Source organism: Vidua macroura, chromosome 9, assembly GCF_024509145.1.
Source record: "Vidua macroura isolate BioBank_ID:100142 chromosome 9, ASM2450914v1, whole genome shotgun sequence".
NCBI classification, from domain to species: Eukaryota; Metazoa; Chordata; class Aves; order Passeriformes; family Viduidae; genus Vidua; species Vidua macroura.
This window is the reverse complement of record NC_071579.1, coordinates 3,564,991-3,591,516: the sequence shown is the minus strand read 5'-3', so window position 1 is coordinate 3,591,516 and position 26,526 is coordinate 3,564,991. Positions and strand designations below refer to the sequence as shown.

At 46.3% G+C, this 26,526-nt stretch overlaps 2 protein-coding genes across 7 annotated transcripts; one reads left to right on the top strand and one right to left on the bottom strand.

Moving 5' to 3' along the window:
• Positions 1 to 1,660: 1,660 nt before the first annotated feature.
• NPHS2 (NPHS2 stomatin family member, podocin) lies at positions 1,661 to 9,613 on the bottom strand. The gene is made up of 9 exons (XM_053985046.1): positions 8,790 to 9,613; positions 7,621 to 7,928; positions 5,988 to 6,091; positions 5,031 to 5,103; positions 4,640 to 4,722; positions 4,169 to 4,372; positions 3,774 to 3,829; positions 2,835 to 2,913; positions 1,661 to 2,445 (listed from the first exon to the last, which is right to left on the bottom strand). Exons 2-9 carry the CDS (start codon positions 7,895 to 7,897, stop codon positions 2,167 to 2,169), a joined length of 1,155 nt encoding a protein of 384 aa, XP_053841021.1. The 5' UTR covers positions 7,898 to 7,928; positions 8,790 to 9,613; the 3' UTR covers positions 1,661 to 2,166.
• An 858-nt stretch (positions 9,614 to 10,471) lies between these two features.
• Positions 10,472 to 24,550, top strand: TDRD5 (tudor domain containing 5). 6 transcript variants are annotated; one of them, XR_008438335.1, is made up of 11 exons: positions 10,472 to 10,483; positions 10,832 to 11,070; positions 12,028 to 12,537; positions 13,325 to 13,455; positions 16,434 to 16,639; positions 17,319 to 17,525; positions 18,547 to 18,613; positions 19,570 to 19,770; positions 20,593 to 20,752; positions 21,363 to 21,510; positions 22,822 to 22,977. XR_008438335.1 is itself a non-coding variant. In XM_053985045.1 (10 exons), exons 1-9 carry the CDS (start codon positions 10,476 to 10,478, stop codon positions 20,746 to 20,748), a joined length of 1,722 nt encoding a protein of 573 aa, XP_053841020.1. In that variant the 5' UTR covers positions 10,472 to 10,475; the 3' UTR covers positions 20,749 to 20,752; positions 23,826 to 24,550. The 6 variants fall into 6 exon arrangements, 4 of the variants coding, with proteins under 4 accessions (XP_053841020.1, XP_053841017.1, XP_053841019.1 ...); XR_008438334.1 differs by having other exon boundaries at positions 22,819 to 22,977; XM_053985045.1 differs by lacking the exons at positions 21,363 to 21,510; positions 22,822 to 22,977 and adding an exon at positions 23,826 to 24,550 and having other exon boundaries at positions 13,328 to 13,455.
• Positions 24,551 to 26,526: the final 1,976 nt, after the last annotated feature.

Here is a 26,526-nt window from a genome sequence, read left to right as displayed (position 1 = left end):
GATAAAATAGGAAAGCCCTATAAATATGATGGCCTGGCAAAAGAGTCAGAAAATACAGATATTGAGATGAGAACAAGATTTGAAATACCAAACCTTAATTACTGAGCAACTCGAAAACAATAATACAGCCAAGTTGAAAGCAATCCCCCCCATCTGATTAAACAATGCCCTTTACCTACAGATAGATCCAAAGGTCAAATGGAATGTTCTGTCTCACCCCCCAATGTATGGTTCATCCCACATCAGTAACCCTCCCCTGAAGTATCAGATATCTGTAACCCCATTGGCCTAAGTCCTGTTCCAGCCCACCTTGAAGCCCCCTGATAAGGTGTGGCCGAGGGACCAGACGCTCTCTTGGACCTTCCTCTTGGGATGCTCACCTGGAACCCTCTCTCTCTCTCTCCCCCCGCTCTCCCTGGGCCTGCCATGAGTTGCGGCTAGCAACTCCAAGCAGGGCCCTTCACCCTTTATAATAAACCACATGTTCTAAAGACCTGACTTCAGAGATCCTTCATCACCACCCATCCAAACCGTCCTGGAGCCCAGCAGTCCCCGCAGAGAAGTAACTGCACAGCTCATGTTCCCCAGTGTAAGATGACAGAGCTGTTCAACTTCCCAGAGCTTATTTTCCGTGAGCAGATTACTCCTGAGATATATCACAGACACACCAGCAGGAGACAGTGATGCTGCTGCCCCCTCCCCTGGGAGGGTTACAGTGGCAAATTATATAAGTGGGAGGTTACACCTGGAGGTAAGGTGCTTGTGTGGTCACTGCCAAGTTCAGAGGTGGATTTTTCCCACTCCCCAGCCACTTGTAAGAGGGCTGGTTGGCCAGGTGTCCTTGCTGTAAAAATGCTGGCAAATATTTGTAGACTGTGGAGCAGTCATGGGAGAAGTTAGAGTTACCAGCAGGCAAAGAGCTGTGAATAAATGAAAATTCAAGAGTGAGTGACTGGCTGAGTATCCCCTGCTAGGCATGGATATCATAAGAGAAAGTCAACAAAGTGCCCTCTATCTTGAACTGTATCTTGACACCAACAGCAGAACAGTGGTGCTGGGAATGGCTATGCAGGGAGATCTGCTTTGAAGCAAGGGGAGATGCTGTAGGTCAAGTAGGGTAGGAGCAGAGGTGACGTCCACATAAAGGGCACCAGGATCGGAAAATCTGAGTGCAGGGATATTTCCTTTGACAGTGCTCCAGATTTTTGCCAAGGGAAAGGACTGCAATACCTGTAGGTTCCTGGCCATTTCAAACAGCTGTAGGCAGGAAAGATACATAGGAGCTTTGCGGCTTCTAGGATTTTTGAGAACTCTCTGTGTTCGTTCTCCGTGTGTGAAAATTACCAAGGCAGCTGCAGGTGGGCAAAGGTGTTACCATTCCCGAGGCTCTCAGCCAGTGGTACCAGATTCCTCTTGTCAGCCCAGTGGTTGGTTAAACAGGTCACCCTAACGTCTTTAAGTGCCCACGAGCTCAGACGTTGTCCTGCCTCACCACCCTGTGGAAATGAGCAGCAGCACAGCCTTTCCTCTGCACAGCAGATGTGCCTGGCAGGGGAGCACCAAGCTTTAAAAGTTGCCCTCTTCCCTTCTTCCTTTTCCTCCTACTTCAGAACAAGGGCTAAATGCCTTGGTTATGGGCATGTATGTGAGTGGTTACTGAAATCCCATATCCAGGACACCACAAGGACCCAGCTCTTTCCCTCCTTGCAGGACCACCAGGATGCAAGGTGGGAAACCCTTGCATCCTGCCTGCGTGCTGTTCCCCCATGGATTGTTATGCTCCCACTCCCACCTGCCTGGCTTTTTGGTTTGTGGATGGGAGGCAAGTAAGGACATAGGGAAGGGTCTGTCCTTCCTTCCAAGGTGATGGGGCAAGATGGATCAGACCCTGGGAGCCAGGCTGTAACATGTCAAGGTACACCTGGCTCTGTGGAGGGGAAGGGATGACACCCCACTTCCCTCAACCCTTTGCTCACACACTTGCCAGGCCTGCTCCTTGCACTCCACATTTTTTCCTTTCCAAAACAAGTAGAGGCTTTTTCCGTGTACAATCCACTTTATATTGCAGGCCTGGGCTGCTTTCCCTCCTGCCTCCAGGTCAGAACCTGGTGGTGGGCCAGTCTTATTGCTCCTTTCTGAGCAGAAGCAATGTGGGAACCATTTCTCTCAGAGCATAGGTGAGTCCTTCTTGTCTTTTGGATTTTCTGGGAGCTTTTCGGTGCCTGTAAGGAGGCTGCTTACAGCTGGAGGGCTGTGAGTAGCTGGAGAGACCAGGTTCATGGCATCCAGAGGCAAGGGCAAGATGAAAGCAGCAGGTTTCTCTGTGGTAAGGGAGTGCAGTGCATGGAGATAACGGAGCTGAGCAGCAGCTGGAGCACTGGACAGGATCTCAGCTGCAATCCGCAGGGACTCGGAAGCAGCCTTTTCTCCCTCTGCAGCGATCACCTACCAAGCAGGGGAAGAAGGAAGGTTCTGTGAGGCTGGGAGAGAGGGGGCACAGACTGTTTGTTACAGAGGAAGGTTGCCATGATGAAATTTTCATGGTCAATGTGATTATAACATTCCTGCCACTTCAAGATCACAGCATGTACTAACCTCTTGGCATTGCCAAAAGTATGGAAGCTCATGTCTGGCATGTTTTTACCAGGCCCATCAAAGCTCACAACTTTTTATGAGCTCCCCTTTTTAGCTCAGCTCTTATTCAGGAATTAAAGGAAACATATCAACCCAAAGCTGTGTGACTGTGTGGCACACACAGGGACCTCAAACCAGAGGTGGGAAAGGGAGGAGGAATACTTTGCAAGGAGATGAGAAGTGTTCAGATGTTGACATACCCGCACTTTGGCCTGTCTCTGGGCCTCTGCTTCCACAGCCAGGGACTGGCGGAGTTCAGCAGGCAGCTGCACGTTGTTGCTGTGGCAGTAAAGACAGGCATTAGCTGGGCTCTTGGCTCTCCTGGCAACACTGGATGGCTGTGCAGGGAGATCTGCTTTTCTGATCTGCTGCTCACATGGTCAGTCTGAGGCTTGGGATGGGCTCAGTTGGTCTCTGCAGAGCAGCTCATTCATATTCTTTATCCCTGGGTGTCCCTCTTTGCATGTCTCACTTTAGCCTTCTACCTCCATTCCTAACCTTCTCTTTCAGCCTGGTTTTCTAGTGACCAGGCATGATCACCAGCCAGCCGGGAGACCTCTTTGTGTACTTTGAGGCTCATAGTTTAAGCTCACTCTTTGTGAGCCAGCAGAGACTCCACTAGGAGACAGCTCTCAAGACAGGAATGTTCCATTCATAGATTTATTCATTCACTGCTTGGCTCTCTCTTCCATGTCCCTCTGTGTGATCAGTGAGTCCCACCTTTCTGCACAGACTTGAGTGATGAGCCCATCCCTGCCAGTGCTGAGACCCCAGGGCCTTTGATCTAGAGTGGGACACGGAGAGTTCAGTGCCTTGCTGTGCCTTTTGAGCTATCAGAATTGGGTGCAAACTCTGCCTGCAGCAGCAGCAAAAAGGTGATGAGATCCCAGCTAAGGATCCTGCTCTGGCTCTCAGGGCAGGAGAAAGAACAGTCTTACACGTGGAAATTTTACATGAGACAGAGGCTGAAAAGGGCAGGGAAAATAGGAAGGTGAGAGGTGAGGTTCTACCTTGTGCAGAACACCTGCAGGGAGAGAGCCAGAGGCAAAGCAAGAAGAGGAGCAGGCAACAACAAGCAGCATGGGACAAGTACTTGCAAAGGGAGAGAGAATTCTCTTCTACCAGCATTTCCTACCTACATTTCTATTCTCTCCACTTTGATCCCCCAGCAGCCTGTGACCGCATCCAAAGCCATCTATGAAGAAAAATATTTTTAGAGCATGGGGAGAACAGCAGCCCTAGCCTAGGCTCTTACAGGGAACAAGACAGGGCAGGGACTTTAATTGCAGGAACTGTAAGGCAGATTTATCAGGTTCAGTGCTACTGGGCAAGGCCTCTCAGAAATAAAATAACTGCCCTCACTTACCATTTGTTAACCTGAGGGGTTTAGGGTGATTTAACTAGAGTCCACACTGATTCCAAGTGTGGAAGCCTTTTTAAAACCAGTGTCTGACTCTGAGGGACTGTCCGCCTGAGCTTCTTTTGGAGCCTCAATTCACCCCTTGCTTTGCTGTCTCCCTCCCCACGGAAGCACCTTTATCTCCTGGCTGATGTTCTTCCTCTCCAGCAGAAGCTCAGAGAAGGCTTGGTGTGCCAGGAGGCGCTTTGTGGTGGTCTGCACCAGCAGCTGGATGGCACTGGAGATGCTGGTCAGGGTGGTGAGGAGAAGAGAGGCGTTTTCCAACCGGTAGTAGCAGACAGCATCTATCTCCAAAGTAACCATGTCTTTGGTCACCACCTAAATAGAAGACATTAGGGGAGATGGAGATGGTTCTGGCAACTCTAAGGTAGCACAGAAAAGCACACAACTAAGAGAATGATGAAGACTGGCTGAATGGTTAAGTCTTTATAGCTTCCATCTCTGCTACTGACTGATCTTGGGCAAACTAGAGCTTACTTTGAGATCTTTTTTCAAACTTTTATTTGCAAGGATGAAGGTTGGAAGCATAAGATTTAACATTAAAAATATCCCAAAATTAATATAGAGGGGGAGTGTCAGCCATACCTGATGGAAGGGGATCTCTAGGGTTTTGAGGCGGAGGTCTATCTTGTGATAGGTGTCCAAACAGGGAAGGAAAAAGAAAAGGCCTGTGGGAGGAAGAGAAAGACAGCAGGTTCATCATCAGAACTACAAAAATTACCTCTTCTGTTTTGGAGAATAGGAGAGGGCTCAGCACGCAGAACTAAAAAAGAACAGCAATACATAGGCTCAAACTCTCAGGATGCTTCTGTGATGGAAAAGCCATCAGAAACTACTGGCCCTTAAAAGGAAGGGATCAAAAACCATCAAATCTTCTGTCTTGCCATATCTGCTTGGAGGGCACCAGCACGTGAGCTTCGGTAAGGAATGCAGAAGAGGAGCAGCGTGGCTGGGGGAAGCTCAGTAAATACCTTACCAGGTCCTTTGGCTCTGCCAGGAAGGAGATGCCCAAGTCGGAAAACAATGGCTCTCTCATACTCCCGCACTACCTGCAGAGGGAAACAAGTCTAGGCTGGAGAGGAAGAAGTAGGACTGGGAAAAACAGCCTCACCAGCAGGGGAGGAAGTTTATTCTGGAAAAGCCGTGCAAAGGGAGGATTTCAGCAGTTGTGGCATCACCTGTCACTGAGTCATTTTACCCTTTGCTCTGAACTGCTGGCCAGCCTTGAATATGAGCAGCCCTGTGACAGACAGAGATTTGGTGAGAGCAGCCCATGTTAGACCCAGCCAGGGTTTCCCAAGATGATCCAATATTTTGCTTCCTTATAGCCTGGCCAAACTTAAATAACCCAAGTTAAAATGTTCCACGTTGCTTGTTTCCCTCTAAGACAAACGTGCTCATCCAAAGAGCTGAGCTGTAATACTGACATTCTTGTTGATTACAAGACAAATGTGAAATTTCCTGAGAAGTGGGAATCAAAATGCCTAAAAGTGCCTACTTGTAGCCATGCTATAAATCTGAATAAAAATGAGAGGAAGAGGGAAAATCTGCTATTAACTGAGATATCAATATCTCTTAAAATTTTGAATTTAAAGCCTATTTACCCTGCTGCTGTAATGCAGCCATGTCTGGGCTAGGTTGGCTGAAGGATGTGTCTGAAAGTGAACAGACTTGTAATTTGTTTTAAAAAAAGAGAAACCTTAGTTCCTTCCTGCTGGTATTTCAGCAGGAGTATTTCATGGGCAATGGTTGGTCCACTGTTCTGTAGCAACATACGATAAAAGACAAATCAAAATTAATGACGAGTTGAAGAGGTATAAATAGGGGCCTTATACCAAAAAAACCTTTATGCTTATGTCCAACACATGCTGAATCAGTGTGTGACATCCAGATCAGACACCAAATCCTGAGAGGGCCCCATGGCTATTCTCACCTTCATGCAGAACCAGACAGAAATGGGGAAGGTCATTATGATGAACAGGAAAGACACAATGGTCAAAAGCCACTCACAGACACCCAGACCAGGAGACTTTACACCTAGGGAGAAATCACACAGGACTGTGTTAGAAGAGGACTGCTCCCAAAATAGTGATAGTCTGACAAGTGCCTGCACATATCAGATTCACTGTTTTCCTTAGCCTGGACTCATTGTAAATGAACCACTTGGCTCTCTCTGGAGGTAAGGAACACTCTCTGCTTCAGATTGACAGGAGTAGCAAGGATGGATGGATAGATTTTGTCTCTGCTTTACTGAAAAAAAACTGAGCCATGCTTCTCCATGGTTGCTTGACTGGAAAGCAGACTTTATCTTGAAGAATTGGGGCCATAAAGCAGGGTTGAAAGGCTTGGAATGGGCAGCTTTGCTGAGCTGGCATCCCTGAAGTTTATCTGGAAAGATGAACTAAAGACAAAGATTCTAAATAAGAGAGAGCTTTAAACATGCACAACCTGAAGTGCCCTTCTCTATCAGAGTATTTCAGGTTGTTTTGGAATAGGATTTTAGTTGCATCCCAAATCCCTAATGCAGTGGGATGAAGCCTCTGGTGCCAGTAAAATCTTCCTGTGTTCTAAGAAGTCACCCCAAGGTGCTGGAGGCTGACTGGTGTCATCAGCCCAGATTATTATTACTTTCTACATCTCCCCAAAGTGAGTGTGGGTCATCTTGCTCTGGCTGCTTTTTGTTGTGCTTCTGTTTGAGGGAAATATCAGCAGGTATGGCATGAAAACAGATGGAGCCAGAAAGTGGATGAGGATTTCCAACTGTGAAGGTAGCATCCCTCCCATTTTTAATCCCTTCCAATCCTTCCATCCCTGCTCCTCTGCCTTTGAAATATTTTGCAGAACCACCAGGTCCTGAGGAAGCTTCAGATCCCAAGAACCTGTGTAGTCACTAGAGTTCCTAAGCACTGCCCAATAGCTGTAATTCCTGTAATGGAGGCAGAAAGATGAAGCTGTGAAAAGCTTGTTCCCAGGGAGTTAGGAGCAAGTCTGAACCTTTGTGTCACTCTGGGGCAGCAGAGGTGCTAGCATGGAAGGGCACAAGTGGTGCTGGCTGTGGTGATGCTGGGTCCAAACAGGCCCAGTTCTACTGCCAAAAGGATCACAATGCTCCCTTCTATTGTAGCAGGCTGGGAATGTGCCTAACAAACACATGGAGAGGAGCTGCTCTTAAAGGTTATCCAGCAGGTGAGTGGCAAGCGTGCAGCTCAAGGGCAGTTCTTCCCTGCAGCAAGGTCCTTTAGGTTATGAACTGGCAGAAAGGCCAATGCCCAAAGGAGGCCAAGCAAGAAAAGGAAGAGACGAGAGCATGAACAGAACTGGAAAGTAGCAAGCTGAAGCATGAAGGATGCTGGGAATGTAACTGCTTGAATCCAGGTTCACTGCTGTGCTGGATGGTGCTAATAAGCCTGCAGAAGCTGGCTGGAGTTTCCCATATCCTATCCTGAGAATAACTACACCTGTGCAAGTTGGGAGTGATGACACCATGCAGAGAGCAGTCACACTGTGAGCCACACAGCACCAAAAAGCCCACAGTTTTCCCATCCCTTCCCTTCTTTAAGCCATACCTTCCTCTTGCTGCTCACTATCCAGCAATGCCATTGCCTCCATTTCTTCATCAGACACCACATCATCCACGTCCACCACTGTGGAGGTGTGGACCCTACCATCACTCCCCACAGTGCTCTTGGTCTCCTTGGCTTTCTCCTGCTTTACATCTCCCTTCCCTTTGCCAGCTTCTCTGCTGCTCTCTCTCTTCTCTCCTTTGCTCTGCGCAGCCGGGGACTCTCTGTGTCTTCTATGGGACTCCCTGGACGCGCTCCGAGACCTCTTCTCCATCCTCATCTGTGCCGAGGAGCACGCAGTTGCCTGGGGACTAGAATGAGTACATGCTCAAATTTATTGCTGCAGGCAGGAAAAGCAGGCAGGGGAGGAGAGAAAGGGAGGTGTCACATCAAGAAGGGTCGTTTCAAGTTCTTTACAGGCTTGTCAGGCATAATTGACAGTGAAGTGAGCAAGCTGTTTCCAGCTACTCTGCTCTCATCATGCACTGCTCTGGAGATGGGAAGGAAAGTTAGACCTGGACAGGGTGGATCCCAGGAGGACATTCTATTTGCATCTTCCTGCTTTTGGAAATAAAATACAATCAGAAGCATTCTGGTGATTTTTAGTAGATAGTTTCTGCAAAGCTGTTGAAAAGCAACCTAAAAGTAACTGTAAGGTATGTGGCCCCAAAGATATCTAAAGGTGAGAGTGGCCCAGAATATGACACCAGGGTGAAAAACCTTTGCTGGTGAGGCCAGTGGCTTACTCGGGAGGGTTGGAGGGGGTGTTGTGGTGAACGTCTGGGTAAGTACCATCTCACACTGCCCTGCTCTCCAGAAGCCCTTTGGCTGGCACTGTGAAGGGACATTGGCAGCAACCCCCCTCTCTCAAGGGTCACATTTTAGCAAGGAGGGAAAATAACTGGTCCCAGCTTTCCTGAATGGGTGTTAATATGAGAGCCATCACAGAGTTAGAGCTGTTGAATCTAAATTGCCAAAAGAGTCTGTGTCTAAATACCTCCCTAGTTTTTCACAGCAGGAGCAAGGCAGAGCAAATACAGGAGCTTTCTCTTTTCATGCTGCTCAGCCTGTGTTGACATCTGCAAAAACCTGTGGAAGAAACACTTTTAAAGTCACCAACTGTATTAAAGAAATCAGCACCTGGCTATAAATTACACTACAGAAAGACACACCTGGGACATAAAGTAGGGCAGGGCTGAGCTCAGGGATTCCAGTCTCTGGTGTGGAAGAGTGTCTGGAGGGAGCTCCGAAGACAGTGGGGGGAGGCGCTGATCTTGTTTTTTCACAGATTCCTGTTTTATTGGAGACTTGTGCTCCACCTGGAGTCAGAATATTGCAGGCAGGGAGGGCAAGAGCAACAGCTGCCTGCTTTCTCTGCTGTGCTGGGTGCCGTGTCAGCAGGTCAGCAGGGAAGTGATGGATGGAAAGGGATAAAGGCAGAGAAAAGTTGGGTGTAAATGGGGTGTAATTAAGAAATGTGTACAGTGTATATTCTTTGGAAGTGCTCCAGAAACCTTTTCCACTTTGTGTTTATCACTTGGCCAATATGGGACTGGCGGAGATGGTCTCCAGCTGCTGAAAAGGCAGGTGGTGTTCTAAGCAGCAACAACAAAAGGCACCTCAGGTCTGTCTGGTTTTGGATTCCAGTTGGTGTCTTGTCAAAAGCACCCTGGCATGTTTAACACCTCCAAACCTGCAACATGCTGGTTTTGTCTGATGTTTTATTCAACCGGTGGGTCCTCACTCCACCATGTCAGGGAGATGTGTTTCATTGCTAACTTTTGAAATGAGGAGATTTTTTGAGAGCACATGCTGATGGGTGTCCCAAAATTGGAAGGTTCAGCTCCTGTTTTAGTCTGAAAAGTACTCCTCTGTGGAAATCAGCTGTGCAGTTGAGGGGGTTTCTCAGATATCTGTGAGCCCTTAGGAAACAGCTATTGCACCCCTCTTTAACTTCAGTCTGTGACCTCTGGTAAGTCAATGTCTCCACTGTGGATTTTCCTTTTAGATGGGACAAAAAAAAAAAAAAAAAAAAAAAAAAAAAAGGCTCCTTACAATACAAGACTCCTCTTACAAAATACAATACTCTTCTTAATAACATTAGGACATGGAGGTTCTGGAGCAAGTCCAGAGAAGGGCAAAGGAGGTTGGGAAGGGTCTGGAACACCAGTCTGATGAGGAGTAGCTGAGGAGCTGTGGGGAGCTTAGTCGAGAAAAGGGAGGCTCAGGGGAGACATTACAACCCTCTACAGCCACAACCACGGCAGGGTGTACCCAGGTGGGGGTCAGGCTTTTCACCCAGGCAGCCAGAGATAGGACAAGAGGACACAGTCTCCAGCTGCACCAGGAGAGGTTTGAGTTGGACTATGGAAAAATTTCTTCACGGTAAGGAGTGGTTAGACTTTGGAACAGGCTGCCCAGGGAGGTGGGGACATCACCTGAAAGTGTTTAAGGAAAGTCTGGACATAGCACTCGATTCTCTGGTCTGGCTGACGTCGTGGTGTTGGGTCTCGGGTGGGACTCGATCATCTCCGTCATCTCCGAGATCTTCTCCAATCGTTTTTGGTTTGGTGGGGGGTTTTTGGGGTTTTTTTTTTTTTTGTTGTTGTTTTTTTGTTTTTTTTGTTTTTTTGAAAAAGACGGCAGGGGCAGCATCTCCCGACCGGATCCTTCCCTGCCCCGAGGCAGCGGAAAGTCCATCCCACCTCAGCGCTGAGGGCGGTGTCGACCGCTCCCCCTCAGAGGCGCAGCAACGGCGGCCGTGGCCAGGGGGAAGGGGGGAAGAGCGGCCCCACCCCGCCCTCGCGCCCCGCAAAGGCGGGAAAGGCGCCGCGCAGGCGCGCGGGGAGGCTGGAGCGATGGCGCCGTACGTGTGGGGGGAGTGTCCCGGCGTGGGGCTGAGGGAACGGGGGTGTTCGTGGGGGACAGGCACCCTGCGAGGCTGAGGGGTTGGGGTCACAGGGGTTTCTGCGAGTAGCACTGACGCCGGCGGTGGGTTGGGTGTCCTTGGGCAGCAGTATGGACGCGCAGGGTGTCTGCACTGGCAGAGGTTCAAGGGTGCATTAAATTCCAGGGCTGCTGGCAAGTGAATGAAGGGGTTGTTCGTGAGCCTGCTGCCAGCTTTCAGGTGCTAAGTGGGGAAAAAGCTGAAATTCGGCTGATTATGAGCAGCTGTGGTGCAAGTTGTCATCTGCTTGCTTGTGTTCCCCTTTAGTACAGAGGCGTCGAAGCAGGTGCAGCTTATGGAGGTGCTGAAGAAGGAAGTGAGGGCCATGCTGATAGCTGCCAAAGCGGGCTTGACGCCAGAGCAGCTGGAGGAGCAGTACATGGCCATGGTCTGCAAACCTCTCCCTCTGAGTGACCTGGGCTTCCAGTCCACCTTGGAGCTGGTGACACAAATGCCTGAAGTTGTCCAAATCTGTTCTCTTAAGGATGGTGCTTTAATACTGAAAGGTGAGGTTTTGTTTCCAGATGGGTGGAGGAGTTGTTTGGAACCTCATAGTGGAGTGAAGCAATGTTGGCGTGTGCAGAACTGTATGTCACATATCTTTTAATCTGTTTCTCTTACAACTCTGGTTAATTTTTTGTCTTTGATATTTCTTCTTGTATTTTGATCTGTCTTTTAACGCTTTTGTGCTCTTTCCCGCCTAAAAAAGTCATCCATGTTTCTAGTTATTTTTGTACACTTTTTCACTCTGCACTTGGTTTAGAAACTAACATAACAATTCCTTATGTATACACTAGAACTGGTATCACTTTTCCTGTAAATGCAGACTACAGCAGGAGCCAAAACCAGGGATGGGGCCTCTTGAGAGAAGGCGTGAAGCTTTCTGTACCTGACCCTATAGGAAGCTTAGCCTGTATCAAAGAACCTTTTTCATTTTCTTTTTCTTTGGGGAAGAGTTGTGACAACAAATGGCAGTTGCAAAGAGTTGATTGGGAAGGGTGAAATGGCTGGGGGCTTTTTGAGTGCTACAGTAACACAAGAAAAAGTTGTTTAGAAGCTTGGCAAAGACCTGGGCTGTTCTCCAGGGAGACCTTTGCTGGGCAGGGGGTGCTCTGTAGTGACAGTTTGCTGTGATTCTGCTTTCCCAGCAAAACTCTCAGCAGCTTGGTTTTTGTTTGTGATCCTGCATCCAAGAATCTGACCTGCCTTCCTGCCTGGTCTCAGTTCCTAGGGATGAGGGTGCAAACTGGTTGCTGGCTTTCAAAAATAGTTCAGTCCAGTTTGCAAAGGGCGAGGTTGCTGGAAATCAGCCATGGTTTAGTGTGATTGCTTTTGAAGGAGACAAGTGCTTCTGGAGGGGATGTGGAAAAGAAGAAAAAAAGGAACGAAAGAGGAGCTTTGCCAGTGTAGAGCTTTTAATGGTTCATTGTTCTGGTTGTGTGTTTTATTTTTTTCCGTTGCAGCCATTGCAGATGACTCCACCAAAGGGATTGCCAAACTGGTTGCCAACCAGAAAGTAAAGACACGTAAGGCATCAAAGAAAACTGCTACAAAGGCAAATGCTACTTTTCCCACTAAGAACTCTAAGAATCCACAGAATTTCCAAACTCTGAGTGCTGGGACTTCTGTTCTGCCAACAATGGTGAAGGCTGAGCTGCAGGACCTGCTGAGCTCCTCACCGCTCCTGCTGGCAGACTTGGACAAGGCCTTCCTCAGACGCTTTGGCCGGGCGTTCCAGTACAGGCAGTACGGATTTTTGTCCATGTTTGAAGTTCTCAGGAGCATGTCTGATTCCATTGTTGTTGAGCAGACAAAGGCAGGTTCCTTGCTGGTCCTGAGGAAGTACTTGGCAAGCAAGATAGAAGAGCGAGAGGCATTTCAAGGTGAGGCTGAGGAAGAAGAGATGCCTCAAAATGAAGCTGAGGAGGAAGAGGAGCCTCAAGGTGAGGCTCAGGAAGAAGAGATGCTGCAAGGTGAGGTGGTGTGTTTAACTGAAAGCACTTAGCTCTTACAAGCTCTGTGGCCAAGCAACTGCCTTTCAAGTTTCTGTTGCTGCATTTCCAGTTGCTGTAGAAGTCCTGATTCCACTGGGGTTTGGCACAGAAGGGTTGTTGAGTGCTGCAGGAGCAGCTGTCACGATACAGTTGTCTTGTAGCAGAGAATTTAACGGGAGGGTTTTTGCCACTGTTCTGTGGTGTGAGGTGAAAGAAGGTCTGATTAGCCCATTCAGAGTATGGACTTACTGAATGTGTGTGCAGGACTAGAATTTCTAGTCATTCCTGGTAATAAGTGAAAAAAACTGATTAATCTTCTCTATGTCTGCTCTGCAGGCTGGTAAAGCTTTTGCCATACACTTTTTGAGACTGAAGATTTAACACTGGCCTGAAAGGCATGGCTACATTGTTCTACAAGACAGGACTGCAGATGCCTTCATCATTCCCATAAAACCTATTGGACAGGGTGGATAATCACATACAGTTCCTGCCAAATTCACAGCTTTTCCAGAGAAAATACATTTTAACATTATTCTAGCAATTGATTTTAACCTTCAGCTTGCTTACAAGAGCAAGTGGTTCTTGTTTTGTTTTAACTTACTGACACAGTAAATACTCATTAATGTGGTGGCTGTGAATGCTACAAGTATTGAGGAAAACAGCACCAATGCTTTCAGACTTCCATATTTTTGTTTTCCCTTTCTGCTTAATGTGCAACACTGTATCAGTCCAACAAAGAATAACGGCCAAATTATGGTCTTTGCAGCAGCATCTGCAGCTGAGATGCCTCCTTTGGAACCCACCTGTGAGACAAAGAGGTGCTACCAGGCAGCAGTTCTGATGGATTCGGAACCAGTGCAAACACAAGCAGTAGATTTGGGTGATCACCTCAAACCGGTAAGTGGCTGGACAAATGATCTTTAGATTTTCTGTGTCGATTTCAAGGGGTGATACTCTTTTTACTATCGTCGTTTCTGTTGAGATTGCATTGTTGAGGCACTGCTGCTTCCTAACACTTTTGTACCTGTTTTAGATGTCTCTGGAGGCAAGCAGACTCATAGTGACCTGATGGATAGCTTTATGTGCCATGCAAAGTCAGTCTTTTTCTGGTCTCCTTCTGGTCTTCAGGTCTATCAGATCATCCCAGGCCAGTTGAGTGTCATCTGGCTCACTTACAAGCGTGGTGATACCTTTTGGTAGAGTTACTTGTAACTGGACTTTGATAATTTTGTTGTGAGACCAGTTGTGTGAAATTTCCCCTGCTGCTGTTGACAGGGCTTCAGTGTCAACCAGTTGGACAGAGCTGGGGAATGTTCCTCAGTGACCTTGATTCCTGCAGTCTCAAGTCTGCTATTTGGTAGGAAATGATCATTATTTTGTTTTGTTTAGCAGTGTGGTTTTAGAAGGGGCTGGAGAATAGCAGTGCAGAGACTTTGAACTGACAAATCTTTTTGGCAGAATTTGTTTGTCCCTCCTTTATTTTTTTTTCTTTTGAGCATCTTTAGACCTTCTTTTTCTCAGGAAAATCCTCCTGCTTAGAGTTATTTCCTCCGCCAAGCTTGTGTTGTGGCTATACTCAGCTGTACAATTGGAGCTTAGAAGTAGGGAAAGAATCCCAAGGGTTCTTCCTGACTTTGGTGTTTTGTGTACTAATGACCTTGGAAGCCTGGAACTATGAGTTGAACTTTGTGTAATACCTGATAAGATTGTAGCACTTGAGAGATTTTTGGCAGCCTGTTCTGATCCTTTAAAGAAATTTTAGTTTGGTGTGATAAGGTCCACAGGGAATTTCCCTGGGTCAAACCACAAGTCTGTGTGAAGGCAATGAAAGAGGGGATATGGTCTAGGGAGCCCCAGATTTTTGTTCCTAGGTATTGCAGAAGGAACCCATTTAAAGATCCTGGCAAAAAAAAAAGACTTGGGAGATGTTTGTACAACTCCTGTTTGTCATGAACCCATTTAAAGATCCTGGCAAAAAAAAAAGACTTGGGAGATGTTTGTACAACTCCTGTTTGTCATGAAACACAAGGTTTGCTGTTTTGTTTTAAAAAAGCTCTAAAGAGGAGGGTAGCAGTTTAGAATGTGTTTGTTTGGGTGTGCAATGGACATTTGTTCATCAGGATGCTGCAGGGTTGAGGGGAAAGATGCAACCTGATCCCTGCCCTGCTGCCAGGTATCCTGGAAGTGTTTTCAGGGTCAGGTGGGGCACAAGGGCTCAGTCTATCTGCTCAGCTCCAAGAAGGATAAAGAAGACAGAGCTGCTTCTCTCAGGAGCTTTTTCTTGCTGCCATGACAGAAGGAGAAGTATCACCCACACCCCTCTTGGCAGCTGCCAGTCCAGCTTGGGGAAAGTAGTCAACCTCTCTTGCAAGTCATACCTCTTATAAAGCCTGATTTTACACTGTGAACTCTTGCTTTATCTTTTTATAGCTTTGTTGCATTTTGTGAGCTTCTTTTCAAGTGCACATCCCCTATGTCTTTCAAAGAAGTGTCTCTTGTCACTAACAATATGTGAGCTAGCATATAAAGCTCATGTATGCCCTTAACACAAGTCTGATCTGAAGAGCTTTATCAGAGCAAAATTGTCCCTTAGAAATGCCACCATTCACAGGGACTACACAGAGGAAATTTGTGACATTGTAAGGAGTTTTTAGAGGTGATGCTGCTGCTCAGGCCAGAATTCCCTCAGTTGCTCCTAGACTCAAAAATGTTAACTCACTGTATAATTCAAATGTTTTAGTCAAAATTTCTAACTCCAAAAAATTGAAGGGCATTAGGCTTTACTCAGTCTGCAGAAGGAGAGACCAGGAAAGTGGTCACAGCACCAAGCCTGCCAGAATTCAAGAAATATTTGGGCAATCCCCTCAGGCACATGGTGGGATTTTTGGGGTGGTCCTTTGCAGCTCTAGGAGCTGGACTTTGATGATTTTTGTGGGTGCTTTCTAACTCAGAATGTTCTATCATCTGCACCTTTACAAAGTGATTAAGAGAGCCACTATTGCAAAACCCCATTGTTTGCAGTTGAATTTAGAAATAAGCAACAGGGAGTGTGCTGGAATATGAATTGCCCACATCTTGCCTGTGATATATGATGCAGTGATAATTTGTACTGTGTTCACAATGAATAAAATTGAAGTGTTTTTGATTTCAGTCATTGGAGAAGTGCTGTCTGCTGGCACAAAAGAAAGCTCTTGAGGCAGTGAAAGTAGCTGATGTTGGATTAAGGCTCCCATCTATACTACTTCAAGTGAAATAATGTTTTCAGCAGTTAGAATAATGAAAAATTGAAAGCTGTGTGAACAGTTCACTTGTACAAATTTGTCTGAAGTGAGAAAAGAATTTCTGAATTGTAGATTTTGACAGGTTTTATCTTTGGGAAGTAGCTCTAGTGTGAAAGTGGGATGCATTCATGTCTTCTGTCACTTCAGAGTAATTTTCAGATAGTTTTGCTGGTTCAATCATGTAATTTTTAATGGTCATGGAATATAGAAATAATACCTTTTCAGAAAAATCCAGAAAAGAGATGGGTTGCGTTTGGGGCTTGATTTTGTTCTGCTTTTTAGGCAGTATTCATTCACTATTTTCATCTAAATATGTGACCTGACTTCAATTCCTTGCAGGAATACGAGCAAGGTATTTTTGTTGCACCCCTCTTAACACTGGAGGGAAGAAGGAAAGAGTGTGAAAATGATTTTTTCTATCACAGGGAAAGTTTTCATCCAAGTTTACCCAATCTGTTGGGACTCTCTGATATTCAGTAATTCACAAGTCCCCAGGAAAGCAGAACTAGTTTTTAAATTAATGCAAAGGCCAATTATGTGTGTTCCGTGCATGAGGAGACATCTGAGTGCCACCTCCCACTTATCCCCTTGTAGCATCAAGGTTTTGAGCAGTTTCCAGCGACTCCAGAAATCCCTCCAGATGCTGTTCAGGACAGAAGCCTTTGCAGTTTGCCACCTCTGAAGAGAAGGTGCTTGGTGGGAGTGATTGTGGAATGCGTCATCTCTCCTAGCCAGTTCTACATCCACATCTGCAGCACGGAAGCATCCTATAAACTGCAGGATCTGATGTTTGAGATGAGGTGGGAGCATGCTGTGGCAGTGCAGTGGGTGTTTGTGCTGAGGGAACAGGGCACCCAGCTCTTGCTGATGGTCACTGCTGGCTTCATGACTTGGTACAGAGATGCTGGTGCTGCCCTGCAACACTACTCAAAATGTCCATTCCTTTGAACTAACAAGTAGAAAGTGTGGTCACCAGCAGTTCCTGTGGTTTGTCTGTGTCCTAGCAGTCTGAACTTTGTAAGCCTGGAAGGGTTATGGAAAAGAGCTTGGAGGGTTCCTGTGTCTTGTCTGTGCAGCTGTTGCTAATGTGCTCAGTTAAGGCTTTTACGTCCACCTCCAACACTGCACCTGGGCCAGCACTGCAAAACCTGGTTCATGAGAAATGCTGATATGTCAAGGTAATGGTAAAAAAGTAATTATTAGGATGACTATGTTTAGCCCCTGATTAATCCCTATTAATTAACTTTTTGTTGGACCCCAAGAGTATTGTTCAAATGTTGAAAGTTTGGGGTTACAATTTGATTCCCATTTCAGTTTTAAGTGTGGCAGAACAGAGATATAAAAGGTCTATTAAAACAACTCCTGAAAATTCATGTCACGAGGACTTTAAAGTCAGGATTCTTTTGATGCCCCATATATTTCTCCTTGTTCATCTCCTGCATCCTCCTAAGGCTGGTTTCTCACTGTGATCTTTTACAGACACGTTTACTCACATAAAGTTGCTTCTGATAAATACATCATGCCTGAGTCTGCAGTGCGGCCTGGACAGCTCTGCTGTGTCATGGTCTCCAAGTGGTGGTACCGTGTCATCATCCACCGTGTGATCAATGACCAGGAGGTAGAGGTATTCTGTGCAGACTATGGACACCTCCAGATTGTCCAGAAGTCTTGGCTGAGATTCCTCAAGTAAGTGAATTACACATTGGCAGCAGAACCACAGAACAGCTTGAGGTTGGATTAGGCTTCTGGAGGTCATTCTGTCCAAGCTCCCTGCTGAAGTGGGGCTGTCTAGAACAGGCTGCCTAGCACCATGCTGAGATGGTTTTTGAATGTTTCCAAGCATGAAGACTCAATGACCTCTCTGGGCAACCCATTCCAGTGCTTGGTCACTCTCCTGGCAAAAATGTCACTTTCCAGTTGGTCCACACTGTGCTGATGCATGGTGTTGTTCTTCCCCAAGTGCAGGACTTTGTTGAACTTTGTGAGGTTCCTGTCTGTACATTTCTCTATCCTGTCAAGATCTATCTGGGCGGCAACCTGACCCTCTAGGGCATCAGCCTCTCCTGCCAGTTTTGTGTCATCAGCAGACTGAGGGTAGACTCTCCCCCATCCCCCAGGTTGATAATGAAGACATTGAGCAATACTAGACCCAGCACTGGCCCCTGGGGTACACTGCTAAATCCTGTGTCTGCCTTCACTCTTCAGTCTGTCCTCTTGCTGCTGTCTGTCACCTTGGGGCAAGCTCCGTAATGCTCCTTCCTGGGTTGCATGAATGGTTATACACATTATCCTGAAGGCACATCCCCCAAGTAGCACTTGTTTGCAATGTCAGAGGTACTTTTTTCTGCAGTTCAGCACATTTTCCATATTTGTCCCCCAGTTTACCTCTCCTCTTGCCTGGCTGTTGGCATTCTTTGGTTCAAAAGTCATGGCTCTCTGTAACTTTGTTTCCACAAGGGGTTTTGATGGGAAGATGCTTGGGCCAGGGAATGCATAAGAGACCAGTTGTTACTGCTGGCTTTGCTGTGGCTATTATCTGGATATGGAGTGTTTTCTGAAGTTGCTGTTGGGTTTTAGTCATGAGTACACAATCCAATGTATGCTTCTGCATTCCTAAACTGGTAGTAAAACCCATAAGGGGAGGATGTTCTGCTCTTCTGCTGATTTATCCCTGCTTTTGCTGTAATGGTTTTGCTTTGTATTTTAGGTGGCACTACTTGAAGCTCCCTGCTCAGGCCATCCCCTGTTCCTTGGCATGGGTAAAACCTGTGGAGGTAGGTGTCCACATGCAGTTTTGTTTATTGACATATGTAGAGGAGTTATCAAGTAGAGGCTGTCTATTTCTCCTGCCAAGGGCAAACATTTGGATGAAGTCAGGTCCTGTTGATTTTTACAGCAGAATTAGTGCTGTTACATTCAGCAGAGTGTGCTGGGTGAGTGTCTGCTCTACAAACAATCACCCTTTCAGTGCTTTCCTTGCCATCAGAGCATTCTTGCTTATATTCTTGCAGAAACAGGTGGCTCCTGTTAAGCAGCTCAGCAAACTTGTTCCTTTCCCTGCCAGTAGTCCCCCAAGGTCTTTTTGAAGCCTTGGTAGCTCCAACCCTCTGTTTTAAAAACTTACTCTGTAACAGAGCTTTAAGTGAGTTGGCTTGATGCAGTTAGCACAGCAGAGTTATAGAGGTCATAAGAAATTTTCTCTGTGATGGGAAACTTCTTGGTCAAGAAGCCTGAGAAGTACAATCTCTGAAGGAAAGCATGGGAGCAGAGTTGTTGCCTGTGTGTCTTTAAAGATGTTGCTTTTAAAAATTATTTCCCCTGGGTTTTGAGGATTAATCACAGTTTTCTTTGTGGTAAGGCTTAGCAGCATCTTAATAACTTTTGATACTTTTCATGTTTGTGAAGTCTTGTGATTCCAGGAATTAAAAAAGAAACCCCAACAAACAGCTGTATTTTAGGCAATTGGGATAAAATCACTGGTGAATGCCATGGAACTATGTTTGGAAGTAGGTAGTTAGGGTGAAAGGGCATTCCCAGTGTAATAAGAATTGCAGGCTTTGGGGTAGTTAGGTTTAGTTTCATGCTGGGAAGCTTGTCTGCCTGACTTTCCTGTATTTGTCACTAGCCTGGCCTAGCTCATTTGGCTTTTGACAAGTGCCCGCCACAAGGAAAAGTCTCAGGTGGTGGATATTGGTCTGTTTATGGTAACTTTACATTGTCTCCTCTTCAGGGTACGTGGTCCAGTGCAGCAATTCTCCTGTTCAAGCATCTCTGTCGCTTCAAGGAACTTGTGGGCATCGTGGATGAATACGTGGATGGTGTTCTGAATCTCTTCCTATGTGACACATCCACCAAGGAGGATGTCTACTTCCACTCTGTCTTGAGGGACATGGGATATGCTGATATCTGTGGAGAAAACATCCCTTCCCAGGTCAGGAGGGAGGAAGGAGAAGGGAAAGATCCCTGCTTGGGTGCCTGTAACTGGAAAGATTCTTACCTTGAAGCAAGTGGTTTTGTGAAGACCAAAACTGGTATTCCCTGCTTTCCTGTAGCTTTTCATTTTGTGACTGCATCCCCGAATGTCTAAGCTCTCTCTGTGTAGAGAGCTTGCTTTTTGGTTAAGGTGGAATCTGATGGTACAGCAGAGATGTTCTGTTTAGTAGAACAAACTGTTTTCAGCCTGTCTTCTAGCAATGGATTAAAAGTTGCTATGGAAATGGTTTTGGTTTACAAACTGTCATATTTTGCCAGTGCTGGATGGCATAACCATGGTAATTGCCTATTGTCACACCAATTGTAAGCCAGATCATTTGTGCTTTAGGCTTACCTGTGGCATTGTTTGTGTGTCTCAGCTCAGTTCCAGTGTGGATTATGCAAGCCCTTGGAAAGGTACTGCCATGATTTTATATTTCAGCAGAAAGCTGAGTTTTACAGCCTGAAGTTCTTCTATTTGTTTTATTCAGCAGATGCAGAATGCATGTTTTGGCAGGATTAGATCCTGTGATGGTATCTTTGTATGTGTGGGCCCAATTCTGGGGGAGAGGGGCACTGCTGAGAAATTTTGCTGCTGGCAGAAGAGGAGTTGATTTTCTTAATATGGCCATTTGTGCAAGAATTTGGAGCTAACTCTTGGGTGTTGTGCACCTTCATCCATTTGCTGACCTGTTAGAGATTTGCTGCATCCTTTTATTCTCTGTGGTAGTTACAATGTAGAGGTTTTTTACTGTTCTGGCATGGTTTTTATTTGTTCTAGGAATTTGAGGAACTGAATCCTTCAGCCTTGTATGTTCAGCCCAGTGGAAAGCAGGGAAATGCTGAAGTGGTGGAGCCAGACCTTCGCTTGCAGCAGGAATCTCGAGATGCAGACAGTGGAACAGCAACCTTGAAGCTGAATGGGGCTGAGGTGTGACCAGGTGAGAGTTTGGCACAGCTGTCATTCCATGAAATCAGCTCCAGGGCTCAGCAGATGTGTCTTGTTTTAGTCCAGTGGAAGTTTTCTGTGGAGTTGGTTTTCTGCTTTTATAAAAAGCAAGCAGAAACAAAATATGAAAACTATTATTTATATAGACCATAAATACCTTTCTAGCTGCCTGTTCTGTGATCCCTTTGCAGACTTCAGAGAGTCTTTGTGCTCTCTGTAACCTCCCATGTGTGCACCATAATTTTTCAGTTTGAGAGTGGACTCTGAGAACTCAGAGCAGTGCCAGATTGTTGTGATCAGTTTGACTTGGCACTTCCATGGTTTTGCACCCCTGGGAGCCAGGAAGTGTGTGTTTTCCTCTTAGATCTCTGGGGTTTGGCAAAGGAAGTGTAATAATTCAGGGTACTAGTCTGTAAATGCAGGGAAAGACCACAAGTGCTAGTGGTAAATATTTGCAGTAAAGGGTCTTGCTCATCCTAAACTGACCTGAAAGGAAGTGATTTGCAGTTCTGGTTGTTTTTGGGGATAAGGTTCTGTACAACCACAGGTTTGTTAACAAAATAAGGGTGAATGTAAAGCATATGTGAATGTTTTACATCTAGGGTTTCAGAGCGTGTTCAAAGAGAAGCCCTTGTCTATTTAACAGTTTGATCAACTGCTGAACAGAGATCTTAAGCAGGGAGGAAACCCCAGGTCTTGAGTGCAGTCTAGGGTACTACCGTTAGAAACACCAGGAGCACTTGTCTACAGGTGATTCTCTCCCCTTTTCTGGTTATTTAAATTGTAGGATTTTTCATGAGACGTTTTACTACAGGGAGCAAAGCACCTTTCAAGCCAATGTCAATGCCAAGCCAATGCTGAAGTGTTCAGCAGTCGGCCTGCTCTGGGGCTGTTTCTGACACTGCTCTGAAAGAAGAGTAAAAGCAAGTCTAATGCTAGTAACTGTAAAGTAGTAATTTCCTCTAGTTTTTTTTTCTAGCCAACTTAGGTTGCTGTTCTAGAGAAACTCTTTGTAAGCTGTGTGTCTTGGATATTAATGTCCTTGCTCTGTCAATTTATCAAATGAACTGAAAGACACAAACCATCATCTTATTGTATGTGTTTGGAAGAAGGTAATGGGGGGAAGAGTGGAAATCTTGAGTTTGTGTTTCAAATGCAGGAATCTGGAGAGTTCCTTACCTAGTTGACTAAAGCAAGATTCATAAATGTCAGATATAGGTGATGATTTGAAGACTAGTGGAATGCAAATGCATCCTGTCCCTCAGTGAGAACGGTGTGGGTGGCAAGAAGAGATAAAAATAATCTTTTAGCCTTGTCCTAACACTCAGATTTTTTCCTGCATGTTAGGCAGGGGTGTTCAGTGGGCTGCTGGTATCCAGCTGAGTAGTTGGCTAATTGGACTCCAGTGATGTCTGTCTTGGCATCCTGTCAGCACTGAATTCCTGCTGCCCAGCCATACTTGCTGCTGCAGGAGTGCCTCACAGTCCCCTAGTGCCCTGACAACTGAAGCAGCCTAGAGAGCAAGTACCCAGTTTTTGAACAGCTGTGGTTGAATTGCTGCTTGTCTGTCATTTCACTAGTTTTCTCCTCCATACCGAGTTAAAAAATACAAACATCAGCTCTCGTCTCTGGCTGAGACATGAGTGAACATCCCTGAAATGGAAATTTAATTTGAATTCTTAAGCAAAAATGCAGAGGGGCTTCCTCTGACTCAGCTCCTGCCTCCTTGCAGAAACTCCCTCTGTCATTGCCATCATTGATTCTGCGTGGGGCTGCTGAGAGATGAGACAGCTGTTAATTCTTTGCTAAGATAGGGTGCCTTGTGTATTGTAATAATCTATTGCTCCTTCCAGCTTGCTGTGGAGAAAAAGTTGCCCTTTGGCCCGGGGGACTGGGGGATTATTGTTGTATGTTGTGTGATCTGGTTTTTTAATTATCCATTTGCTGACTTTCCACTTCTTTGTAAATTTTGAGAGATAATTAAGATCAGGGCAGCTAATGAGCTGAATGTGCACTAATTGCACCCTCTCAATTTTTATTTTTTTTTTCCTTCATTAGCAGCCATCTCATTCTCTTGGAGAGTCCTCAGTGCCTGCTGTCTTAGTCAAGTCAGTGAAGACCTTTACACCTCCTTTATTTACTCCAGGCAACCAGCAGAAATCAGACAAGATGACCCAGATCAAATAAAAAGTTTTTCCAGCAGGGCCCAACTTTATGAAGCTGTACATCCCACTGTTGGACTCATGGCAGCACCATTCATGCTCTGCCTCCTTGACAGTATGAACAGATTAATCAGTCCAACTTGGCTGGCAGAAAGTTGAGCAGCCTGTTACTGTGCTGTGAGTTTTGCAGCCCCTCTTGGGTATCCTAAGGCTGGTGCTGCTGGAACAGATGGAAATGTTGGTGTTTCTGTGGGCTGGAGATGTCACAATAATAAATAGCTGGATGCAATGTATCGGGTTGACCTTTGTGCAGCAAAATGGATTTCTAGTTGTTGAATGGGAACAAAATGAATTGAGGGTTAGTTCTCTCCTTGTTGGGTTTTGTTCTCTTTTCTAGACTTTCTGCTGCTTGCATGCAGAAGTATTTTTTCTCCACTTCAGTGTTCATTTCATACTGAACTTCCCAGTCTCTCAACCATAGGGAACTAAAGCATTTTGTAAACCCTGTGAGTTCCCTGTGTGGGGTGCTTGTCTTCCGTCTTCCAAATGATGGAAGAATTTACAACACCCATACAAGAGTTGCTCCATTTACAAGGTGGATTAAGTGACTTGCCAAAGGCAATGGCTGTTTATGCCTTGGAACTTTTCTCTCTAGAGTTCCCTAGACAAAACCTACTGAATTCACATCTGATTTCCCACCTCTGGGGAAGTGGAGATGGAGCAGCAGGAGGAGAGGGACAGGGGTCTTTGCATTATACCATGTCAGACTCATCAAACAGGTGTGCAGTAGCAAGTCTTTCCATGACCTGGTCAGGTCCAGGCAAAAGGGATTTCAGTCTAAACTGGAGCTCTTGGATTTGCTTGTGTAGATTTGATCTTTCTTTTCTGTGTTCCTTTATGCAGATGAAGGAAACATGAAGACCAACACCTTCCCAGGAGTCTCGTGGTTGGCCTCTGCCATGCTCTGGCTTTTGTGACCAAGGGCCACCTCAGGAACTGTGTCCCTCCTGCCCTCCTCTGCAGTGTTGGCAGCTGCATGATTGGCCACTTCACATGCCTTCTTCCAGTGGCTGCCCAGCCTGAGAAGGAAGGTGTGATAGGAGGGGAGAAGCTGGAGCTGCTGCCAAGGAAGACTGGAGCAGCACAGGCTCTCTGTATGACCCTGCTGTTGGTTTTTTTTTGTTCAGAAATGTTTAATCCCTTGAAAAAGCCTGGAGTGTGATATCTCAGGTGTGCCCAGCATGTGTGACAAATGTTAGTTTTACTTTCAGGAGAGTAGTTTGGTTTTGTTGTACCGGTGGCATACTGAGTTACTGCTCTTTAATATAATGGTTCAGGAGAACATTCAAGTGTCACATTGCGTTATGTATCCTTTAAGTTTAAGAGAGGGAAATTGGCTGCCCATCCCTCCTTCCTTCAGTGCATGAGCTGTTTTGACATTGTGTGGGGAGGTAATTTTGGTTTTTAATACAGTGGATGCTCTACACACTCCTTGCTGTGAGGAGAGCCAAAGAAACCTCCTTCCCCAAGAAGAAGAGGCTGTGATTTGTTGGATGTCGCGTGTACAAAGTGTCAGGAATCTCATCTTAAAGATACGGAATAAAATCTGTAAGGAATCCAGTGAGAAAGAGCCTGCAGCTTGACCGTGTTTATGTAGCTCCTTGCCTGTGGCAAGTGACCCTAATGGGTGTTAATGCAGAGAAAAGCTGTGAAAACAGAAATGCCCTGGTTAGGAATGCTGCCATCCAGCTGCTTTTCTGGTACCTGGAGTGTTCCTCACATCTTCAGGGGCTTCAAAGGCCATTCTGTGCCCACCTGCAACCATACCAGAGGTATCTTCCTCTGCAGACCACCAAGAAAAGCTGAATTATACTAGCAGTAATACTGGAATGGGTAAATGCCCAGCATAAGACATTTGTGGATTGGACTAGTTGATCTTTAAAGCTCTCTTCCAACCCAAACCACCATTGTATTATTCTTTCACTTTTTTTTTTTTTTTTTTTTTTTTTTTTTAATTTCAGCATTTAAGTGGGGTTTGGGATGTGAAACAGCTAAAAACCAAAAATCTGGGGCTGGTTACAAAGCAGCTGCTGGGAAAGCTAATGAAAGAGATGGAAGGAGAAAGCTGAGGAGCGGGGGCTATCCAACCCTGTGGGGAGCTTCAGAGGTTTCCTGGCTTCTCTGCTGCCACATTTGGGTTGGGGCACTCACTGCACATTTTTGTCATTCATCAATCACTGAGCTTGCTCAGAGCTCACCCTCTGCTGCAGAACCCCCTTTTGGTTTCAGTGACGTGACATCTGGGGGCCACGGTGAGGTGTTCTTAGAAGATCCTCAGATCCTCTTTTTACTTGGGCTGCCCTGGCAGTGCCAAGTGCCTCCTGCAAACTGACATCAGCAAACTGGGGTGGTGAGTTTTGTTTCACAGGGAAAAGGGCCGGTGTTGGTGGTCAGGGGCCTGTGGCCCTCAGTGGGCTGATGCCCCCTAAAGGCAGTGGCCAAATGGTGCAGGATGTCTCCCAGAGCCAACCTGCCACCTCCCTGTTACGCGTTGTGAAGGCTGACCTAGAACAGAGACTAGATGGAGCTAAACAATAAGGTAGGGATTTATTAAGAGACCTCAATGGATCCACCTTGGGCAGCACAACCCAAATGGCCACAAAAATACACAGTTGGTCATGGGGTCTCTCACTTTTATAAGTTCTGGTCCATTTGCATATTTGAGCTAATTGTCCAATTCCAGCTTTAGCCCATGAAGTTCCATCTTTCTTGTTTTTCTCTCTTCAGACCACGTTGTTTATGTTCTTGGGCCTGAGATCTGGATCTTTTGTCCTTGGGTCTCCAGCTAGAGAAGGAATTGTTTTGTCTCCCTGCTCTGTGAAGAGAGCTCACCATCCCCTCATATGAAGCTCAGACCCACACACTAAAGCAGCACAGAATGTGAAAAATATAAAAGCTAAAATCCGAGGCTGGGTTGCAGCAGGGGCCCGAACTTGGAAGAGCTGTCAGTGTGTCCCTGCTGCTGCTGGGTCACTGCTAGGTGGCAGCCGAGGCCAGCGCTCAGCAGCTCAGCTCCCTGCAGCGTCAAACTCCGGGAGCCTGGGAGGGCAAGGGAGGTGAGCAGCTGAAGAACATCCCGCTCAGTGGTCAGGTCCCCGTGCCCAGCAGGAGCTGACTCTATCCTGCTCCCTGACTGGGGTGCGGCAGGCCCACAGACTGCCTGGGCATGCAACTGGGAGCTTTGGGGATGGGTCCCACTGCTGTCTCAGGAAATTGAGACTGGGGAGATGCTATAGGGTCTGCAAGGTGCTGTGTGGATACTGGGAGCTTACACGGGTGCAGAAAGGTAGCAGCAAATTTGTGGGAGGGAGCCAGCAAGTGTTAAACAGTATCCCTGTGATACGGGAACTCCCAAACCTGCCAGTTTGAGTATGGAGGGAGCATATTCTGGGCACATCACTCTTTTTGCACCCTGGCTACCCGTTGAAGGTGGGCTACAGGGCCTTGCTGGTATTCCATGTACGTTTTCTCATGCTGATCAGGATTTCTTTTTTCTTTGAGGTTTTGCCATTCACGTGTGTCTGCTAGTGCTTGGTTAGTTTTC